General features: G+C 43.9%; 1 protein-coding gene across 1 annotated transcript; it reads right to left on the minus strand.

Annotated features, from left to right (window-relative positions):
• Positions 1 to 387: 387 nt before the first annotated feature.
• Positions 388 to 9,548, minus strand: npas4l (neuronal PAS domain protein 4 like). The gene is made up of 10 exons (XM_071481088.1): positions 5,957 to 9,548; positions 5,638 to 5,794; positions 4,477 to 4,640; positions 4,154 to 4,299; positions 3,952 to 4,051; positions 3,421 to 3,685; positions 3,221 to 3,330; positions 2,751 to 2,886; positions 1,431 to 2,662; positions 388 to 1,318 (listed from the first exon to the last, which is right to left on the minus strand). The coding sequence occupies exons 2-10, from the start codon at positions 5,772 to 5,774 to the stop codon at positions 1,290 to 1,292; spliced, it is 2,319 nt and encodes a 772-aa protein (XP_071337189.1). The 5' UTR covers positions 5,775 to 5,794; positions 5,957 to 9,548; the 3' UTR covers positions 388 to 1,289.
• Between the last annotated feature and the right edge of the window lie 98 nt (positions 9,549 to 9,646).

Here is a 9,646-nt window from a genome sequence, read left to right on the forward strand (position 1 = left end):
TGAACAGTGACTCAAGTTATTGAGTGTAGAAGGTGACATTTGTAGTGATGAACGCATGAAGAATTATCAGTTTCAGTGTCTTTGAGTCCAGTGTTTTGGTCCACTCTTATCAGCTTGAGGTACTGCCCCACAGTGGCCAAAAACTTGAGTTAATTCAAGCTTTATTTAAGTTTTTTAAAGAAAATGTTGCTTGGGGCACTGATCCAAATTACCCCCATTACTTAATTTCACTCAGGCAGACTTACCTACCAGCCTGGCACTGAAGTTAGGTGTATTGTATTGTAAAATTTACTGTAAAATTTAAAGATATATATTGTACTGCACATCTGCATTTTGTGGAAGAAAATACCCTAATTAATATATCACAAGACCCCAATGTGTTTTTCATTAGATTTATTTAAATTTGAAACATTTGAAGCAAATTGCAGGAATAACACAATAACACTGAACATTCAGTCATTTACAGTTCCAGTACCGTGGAAAAAGATTTATCTGGAGGGAATGAACAAAAGTTTCACACTGTTAAGTGAGTAAAGTTAAGTCAGTGTGTTCAATACCAAATAAATACAATTAATTCATAGACTTCAGACTTGGAATGTATTCACATGTACCACTGAGGTAGTTGTTGAATTCACAATCGTCATTATCTCTGCTCGCTGACATAACAGCTGGAAAGCATTAATAGCACACTGAGATAAAATGAGACACTTCAAGAATAAGGGATGGAAACATTATTTTTTTTTAGCAAATTGATAAGTGTCTTGTCTAAATATTTTAAGGCACCTAGAAAAAAGGTATTTAAAAATGGCTCTTTGCCATAAGGACTCATTTATGTGTTATAGCCCATCCAGGTAGCTCTGACATCTGGGTAATATTCCTTTCAACAGCACAGCTTCTCATTTATAAAATTCTTGTGGCAATGACATGATAAAGTGCTCAATAGTAAACTGTGGTCACTCAGTATTAGAAGAAAAATATACCTCCTTTTCAGTGTGTAAGTGTTGACAGTTTTAAAAGTACCATTTTCATAAAATATAAGATGTCAGCAAAACATTCGACACAGCTGACAGCAGTCGAGAGGAATGAAGACAGAGCTGTAGTCTTGAAGAGTACAGAATCTATTTAACATTCTTTTCTACATTCAGAAATACGTCATCTGGGGGGAAACAGTGTCTTTGCAAAGATGTCCTTTAAATGTCTCTGCTCACATTCTTCTTTGAATCCAGTGAAGGAAGACTGCCCTGACAATATGTCATACAAGTGGTGGTACAGTAAGTCACAGACTTATTTCAGTACAGCTTTTCTTTAGCAAGTTCATCTGAAAAGAGACAGAAAATAGTATTAAGTGAAATATAAGATCAATATCTGTAACCTCATAATCAAAGCAGGATATTAAGAATGCAGTAGTTACACTGTTTGGTAGAAATTACCTTGCTGAAGGCTACTCTGCATATAGTGGTTGAGTTGATGCAACCCAGTGTTTTGGTCATGGTGTCCCAACTGCAAACTGAGGGGATCCATGGCAGCGAACTGCTCTGCAGGCAGTGGGTTCTCCGGTGTGGAGAGACCGAGGGGCTCCTGCTCCAAATGATGGGGGCCACTCCTGCTGCACACTAAACCCTGCTGGTAGCTGTATGACACAGCAGCGGGGCCGGACGTGCTGCTTTTTCTGGCGACCATGTCCAGGTCTTTGAGGATGCTGTCGAACACACCATCATCAAGGGGGGTAGGAGGGTGATGGGGCCAGCCACAGGATGAAGGCAGGGCGTCAGTAGCTGCAGGTTGAAGCGGGTTCAGGGTGTGAAACATGTCAAAGCTGCTGGCCAGAGAGGAGATCTGCTGTGCCAGAATACTGATCTCTGCCTGCTCCCTCTCGTTGTACTGGTTAGGCTCCGCTGGCGTTGGAGACTGGTTGGGGGTAAGGAGACTGGAATGTATAGGCAACACATGGTGGGGCACATGATGCACTTGTACGAGGCTGCCCTCTTCTGGCTCCTCTGGATGACTGAAGTCGTCTTGATGCAGGGCACAGTCCACTGGGCTCTCACACATGTCGGACGCAGACATGCAGTCCGGGACTAATCGAGCATCAGATGTACAAGCTTGGAAATCATAGGTTGGAGATGAGGAGGAGAGTGGAGAGTGGACTGTGAGCACCCCAAAGGCTCCCTGGTCAAAGGTTTGTTCAGCAGCTGTGTGGAGGGAGTCAGAGGGTGACTGGTGACAGGTGAGCCCTGCCTCATGGTAGGAATAATAAGAGGGAGAGCCCTCAGGGGAGGACAAGAGCTGATCTGTGTATCCATGCACATCTCTCAGGAGGTCATGGCTGAGCTCCTCCTGCTGCAGAGGAGAGCTGGAGGAGGCTGGGCTGTAGGGAGGGGTGAAGAGAGCAGTGCTGTCACCCAGAGGAACAGGTGAGCTATCGCCTCGGGAGGAGGTGCACGCCACATAGTACACATCTTGCTCCGACTCCCTCCTCACCCTGGCACCAGGCTCGTCACTTTGGCTGTCAGATGTCCTCTGCCTTTTAAAGCATTTAGGGTTGTTGTAAGTCTGACAGCGGGGTGCCTGTTGAGCTGCTAAATGGCAGGAATTTGCCAGAGATGATGTCCTGAGGGCATCGCTGCTGGTTTTCTTCTGCAGAAATCTGGCCTCTGTTTCACTGCAAGAGCAGAACAACGTGTTAGAAGTCAGTGTTTTTAAGCTGAAAACCACCCAATCGTCAGCGGGAGAAGCGATGTTTGTCATACCTGATCATGTAGTTAGTGCAGCTGATGCTCTGACACTCTGAGTCCTTGTTAGCTCGAATGTAGATCCAGGTCCATGTCAGATCCTTGCACTGGAGTCTCAGCACCATCTCTACCTGGAAGCCCTCATCTGTCTGCACTGGAAAACACATTCATGGTTTTCATTATGTGTGCTCACAAACAATGACATCCAGACAAAAAAACTAAACAAAAACAGAGCTCCATCCCTAAACGAGGTGGAAAATGAACTCTAAAGACTCGCAGGCTGCTTGATTCATTAGAGAAAAATCACTGTACCACAACTGTAGCTCCAGTATATATGATTAAATGTAATTTCTGTAGCCATCAATCACTTCAAGTTGTTTTTAAAGCAAACAGAAAGAGTTTTGTTTTTGAAAATTGAACTTATTTATCATGGCCAAGTATTGAGTGTAAGACAGTCCAAGTTCTCCTGCAGTGGATTGAACACTTACTTAAACTTCTGTGAGAATCTGCAACTGATGAAAGGTCCTCAGGGTGGACGAGACTGTACCATGATCGCCCGGTCATTTCATCTGCTGAATACCCCAAAAAGTACACAACACTGAAAAAGAAAGACACACAAACGTTTGTCAGTAACCCGTATGAGCACACTTTGATTATATCTGTCTAGAAGTGGGAACTATAGATGTACCTGTCTGACAGTTGACTGAAGCTCATGTCGAGTCTGTGGACGCTGCTGAAGCTGTGACACACGTGTGAGTCAGCGCTCCTCAGGCGGTTCACTGTCGGGGTGCAGAGGGCCACGAACAGAGGCTCGGTGGCCGGCGAGGCTGCAGAGGAGGACGGACAGGGCTGAGGGAAGGACTGGAAGCTCCCTGTGACCAGCATGGAGCAGCCGCTGCCGTGCTGCAGCTTGAAGGCCTTGGAGGTTTGCATACAACATATAAAGCTCCTCTCTGAAGAAACAGAAGACGGTATTTAAAAAGAGCTAAATATCAAAAGTGCTTTTTTTGTAGCCACAGTTCTCCTGCTTCATTACATTTTACATTGTGTGTCACTAAGTCAGAATTTGGAGAAATTGAACTGATTTATGGCACAAAACAGAAAAATTGCACAAAAGCCTACCAGCAACATGAGGCTACTAATCTCCATGGTTACATTTGTGGTAACTATACACAGTTCAAATCAGAGTTTAAAATGCTAATAATGTCTTTAATGTTACCTGATGATGAGTCGTTTTCGATGTCCAGGTTTGATTTAACAGTATCAGCGTCGGAGCGTTCCACCATGTCATAGAGACTGTCTCCCTGAAGCACATCTATCTGTTAAAGTCACAGGTTTTACCGTCAGAGACAACAGATTAAAGCCCAACTCAAAGATGTCCCAGTGAACAGCATCTCCTTGTATTAAATCAACGGACTCACCATGGACAGACCAAGATATTCAGCTACATTTTCCGACACGTAGACCAGCCTCCCATGGGTGGTAGTGACCAGGATGAATCCGTGCAGGGCTTGAAGAAAGGCCTCGTACGGCAGAGAGCAATGTGATCTTTCCCCAGCTGGGAGTCCTTAAAATGGACAGAGTGAGTTCAGCCTTGGTTACACTGTCAGCACCTCTGCAGGTCGTTATCTTTGATATATTCCCTACACTACTGCAGCACTTAGTCCCATTTTGTGTGACAGTGATGCATGCTGAATGTAGATTGTAAAGGTTGAAAGGTATTAAAAGAAGTTTGCAGACTCACCCTGGAAGAGAACAGACTTCCTGATGTAGGTGCAGATGGCTGCCATGGAGTGCAGGTAGGAGAGGCGCTCCTGATCCTCCTGGGTGATAGGCAACAGGGCCCGCATATTCCTGATCTCATAGTTGATGTGGTCCCGTCGGGCTTTGGATGCTCCTTTGGTGGATCTGTGAGAGACCATGGTTGCTTAGGTCAGAGGGTGGAAGAAAACCGAGGGAACTAAATCTGGGGAGCCAGAGTTGTCAGCACTGCCTCGATTTCATTTCAAAAAATCTGCACTAAGTCATTTCTCCTCCAAAAGGGAAAAACAAAAAAAAGTCAAAAGGAGAAATTGGTCTGAACTGATCCAGCCTCTTTTTCACTATTCAGCCTCTTCCTCAAGAGGTGAAGGAGGCTTTAAATATCAAGGGTTCCTATGGAAACTGCTGATATGAGAAGCTGCTGCTGTGTCTGCAGCAGAAATAAAGGGCTCTCAGTAGACTTTGTCTGTGTGATCAGTATCTGTCTGGGCCCATCCACAGAGAGCCTGGGGTTTTTATAGCTGCCAGGGCTTCAGCGTGGGCGTCACACACAAAGGGGGGAGGCTGGGCTTCTGCTGCTCCCTTCATTGCCTTATAAAGTGGGTGTCCTCAGAGCGGGGTGCCCCACGTCACAAGGACAGAGAAAGTGCCACAAAAGGAGAATCACATTGAATCCCAGCGTTTTATGTTAACAATAAAGATCCAGAAAAATGAGATAATGTGTGGGATGCTCTACAATTATTAGACCAAGATTTAAAGTCTATCTATAGATATAGGCTACTATTAATATTATTCCACTTCATTCATAATTTACGAACGCACTATAAATTCTCAGTAGTATCATCCTATATCAGTCAAAGTGATTTTTTTTTTTTTATCACTGGTGATGTCTTTGCAGGCTGTTTCTGCAGCAGGTCAGCCTGACTGAGGCCAGTCTGGAGCAGCTGGATATTTCCTTCAGCAGCACCGCTGTGGTTGGATTAGCATGTATCACAGACTGGGCTGCAGGCGGGAGAAAACTGGATCAAGTGCTCCCTGTGGTGCCTGCACTGCACGCAGCAGAGTCGGGGTCTTCATTTTCTCAACCCGTGATGCTTCAGCCACTAGAGGTCGCGGGGTAGAGAGGGAGAGGAGTTTCACTGACCTGATCCTTCTGCAGAGTGAGCGACGGTCATCCTCAGGCAGATGATGATGATGATGATGATGGTGGTGGTGGTGATGATGATGAGGGGCGCACGGGGCCCTTACATGGCATTTGCAGGAGTTGCACCAAACAGTCATTTTGACGCTGAAGAAGCCACCTGAGGTAAAAACACGCTGATTTAAAGTAAACAGTAAAAGAGCAACACAATATTCCCCTCAAGAAAAGCACTGAGTGAAAAGTGATGAAGTCATTTTGAGCTGGGTCACTGAAACTAACTGTCCTGTGTGGGGAAAGTCTCCTGGCTACAGATATCTCCTACCTCTGCAGGCTCCAGTCTGGATGATGAGTGTCAAGCCCTTTGTGCGCCTCCCTCCTTTTATAGCCTAAAATCCGACACCTCGCATCCAACTCAGCCGGTGGGCAAGGGGAAAAAAATGGGATAATGTTACTTGTTGTGCCGGGATGACAAATGATGGAGGCGGGTTATATTTAGTGAAGTGCGCCCTAAAAATAACCCGTCAGACAGGAGGCAGGATCCCACTCTGCGACGCAGAACTGGTGAAATTATGAGGAGAAATTAGAGAAGAAATGTTGTGGTGCTGATGATTAGAAAACATCTGCAAATAAACCATCAAATAAGCATTTATATAAAGAGGAGGCTTGAAGTCTTACGTGACTATTATTATTTCTCTCAGTTACAGTCATGATTTAAGTCACTGGCCAACAAACACAATCAGACACAGAGGAACTATTTCCCCCATGTTTTAAGATGGATTTTTCAATACACCAACATTTAAAAACAGCCATAACTCTTTTTTTTTTTTTTTTTTTAAACACCAAACTAGTGTAAACATTGGCTTTGTGGTCTCTTAGTCCCCACTGCTGTACTGTGGTGGAAGTACTCAGATCCTTTACCTGAGTAAATGTTGTGCTCCATGCTCCATTGTAAAATGTTCCATTGCATATAAAAGTTGTACATTTAGCAAAAGTACTACAAAGTACTAGTAAATGTACTTCAAGTATCAAAAGTGAAATTTCTGGATTTTGTATAAAAATGGCCGCCGTGACTGACAGATTTGAATACATCACATAAACTGAATGCATCATCAATGTGTGGTCACCTGCTTGAGGTTAGGTTGGCAACTTCACTGGTTCCCAACCTAAGGGTCAGGCCCCTTTAGGTCACAAGTTAAATCTGAGGGGTCGGGAGATGATTAACAGAAGATTAACAAAGTTCTGATGCACAGATCTGCTTAATTTTTTTCTCCAATCTATGATTTCTCGGTGAAACACTGGATAATTTGAACTATTATTTAAAAGAAACTGTGTGAGAGGTTTGGAGGGGAAACAACCACACACTGATGTCTTTATGATTAATTGAGACATGAAGGCTGCTTTAATCTGTAACAGTGAGTTGTATTTTATAAAGTTTTCATTTTTCATTAAAAATCTTGATCCACGGAGTAACTAGTAATTAAAGTTGTGCAGTGAATGTAGTGGAGAAATATTGTCCTGACTTGTTGTGGAGTAGAAGTAAAATAGAAATAGTCAAGTGCGGGTACATGATCAGGTACCTGCCCTTGACTGTTGACTATGACTGCTGCTGCTGCTGTTTGTGTAATAGTAATAATTTTAAGATCTTCCTTCAAATATTTGTTTCTGGTCATCTGCCAAGAGAAAACCATCCCCTCACACATTTGATAACGGTGACAAAACATAGACATGACCACAAAGAAATAAAGAAACATTTCATGTTTTATTGGCTTTGCAAACAAACATTACTTTTGTCAGATCTGTTGTGAACTAGCTGTTATAAAACTACAAAAACAGGAATCAAAATAAACTCACTTGGATTGTGGGAGAGGAGCGCTGCACAAAATGTGCTGTTAACAGCCAATCACAGATGGAGCAGAGAGAAGTTATTTAGTTCTTATTCTGAAACATGTCATCCATTCAAAATCATGTTTCTAAACAATTATCCTAACATTAGGGAAAGTGATGAAGAGTGAAGGTGATAACACAGTGTTAAGGATGTTTATAGCACCCCTAACAGAAAACGTGGTTAAAACACTGGAACTAACCATCTGCATGAAGCTCATCGACTCATTCTTGATTCTACGTTTGACAGTTTAACATGAATTTTCATCATTTTAATGATGGTAAACGGAAACTGATTAGTTTCATTATTGTTCTACTGCAGCTCAGCTGAAAAAGATTAAATATTCATATGTGACAAAACAAATCAATATTTTATTCTGAAATATTTATTGAAAGGATCAGCACTTTTCTGTTCTTTGCCACTGCATGACTATGAATTTTCTCTCCGATAAAGAAGCTGCTTCCACAGTGAAACAACCTGTCACGTGATGCAACCAGCGCAACACAAACAGTTCAGTTAATTCCTCAACAATCCTAACTAACATATGGTTTGTGCGGCCTTGCAAACCAAAGCTAAGCTTGGGTCGGAGCTCTCTCTGTTCGACAGAAAAAAGTATTTATGGATCTATCTTTTAATTTATCTTCCAAGTCTCAGTAGAGAAGCAGCATGATGCATCATTGTTTAATTTCTGAACGGGCTTGTGAGACAGTCAGACATGGCAGTTTGTCTTCAAAGGGCTTTAACTGCGTGAGTATTAGTCACTCAATTAAACCCCTGCTGGAAGGGAATTAAGCTACAGGTTTGCAACCATGACGCACTGAGGCTGAGAGGCTCGGTCACTCACTCAAATTAGTCCCTGTAGCAGACGAATAGATTACAGGCATCACAAACCATGACTAAGACGTAGTAGAAACCTTGCATTTTACAAAAGGCTGCCACTCATCTTCGGAGGGGTTACTTTAGTGAGAACGCCTGCATAGAAAGACAATGAAATGGTGACTTGTTGCTTTCTTTTCCATCATGTTTGCGTGACTTTAAGTTCAGCTTCAATCCTCTAAGGGCTCGTGCTCCTCGAACGCCTCTTTTCTCAAATCCCCAATTTAGTGGCCTCAACGACGCTGGGAGCAGAGAACTAGAACTTGAGTGAGAGGACTCAACAGGGATGGTGGAGGGACAAGACAAAACAAATCACTCCGAACAAATCCCCGGTCTGATTCTCAAGGGCCAGTGGGATCGTCTGAGTCCTGAAGGGAAATCAGAGAGTAATTTGGCCGAGTGTCTCCTTGCATTAGCGCCTGCTTTGCGGGCCGACGCAGGCCTCCGGAGCCAGACAAGAGGGACCCAGCGCAGCCCTGCTTCCTGTGTGCGGCGGGGCCAGGCGGGACAGGGTGTCTCTGCTGCCTCACTTTAAGCTGACCCTCCGTCTGTGGCCTGCACTTAACACTGCAGATAACACTGACTTTATAGCACGGGGCTGGTGACAGACAGGAACAAACTGCCAGGCCGCTGCTGCTAGAAGAGGCAAAGATTGGAGCTGGGGTTCAGGGTGAGACACTTTCTAATGATACCCCCCCTCCCCAGAAAAGCAGCCGCACACATCCCATTAGATAGTCTGAGAGCCAACTGGGGGGGTTGGGTGGCACCAGGGCTTCAGTGTACCCAGTGAAGTAGACGGTGGGGTCTATCAGACAGGCCCCGTAGGGTAGATGGGGCTGGTTTTCGGCAGGAAGCAGGGCTGGGGTAACTGCAAGGTTCAAAGACCTGGTAACTATTAAGTGCCACATACAGTAGCTCCTTCATTCCATAGATAAAGAGGTGGAAACTGGACACATCTGGCTTTCTTAAGAATCTATTTGGTTGAGGTTGCATATCAGAATGCAAATGACAGCAACATTGATTGGTATGTCCAGTTCAGTCTTGACCAAATCCATTCAGCTCTAGAAATCATCATTAGCCAGGATCAATACCTCTTTAAAACAGTCTCAGCTACTAGCAAGAAATCCAGACCACAGAAATGGTGGCAGCCAAACAGCTGGACTGGAACTGTCAATAAAAATTAAACTGCATGGAGAAACTGATCTTTGAAGATTCTTCTGGTACAAGTATAATGTTGCCCATGTCATCCTCTTC

Source organism: Trachinotus anak, unplaced genomic scaffold (assembly GCF_046630095.1).
Source record: "Trachinotus anak isolate AG129_WGS33_773 ecotype Australia unplaced genomic scaffold, CSIRO_AGI_Tana_v1 ptg000007l, whole genome shotgun sequence".
Taxonomy (NCBI): domain Eukaryota; kingdom Metazoa; phylum Chordata; class Actinopteri; order Carangiformes; family Carangidae; genus Trachinotus; species Trachinotus anak.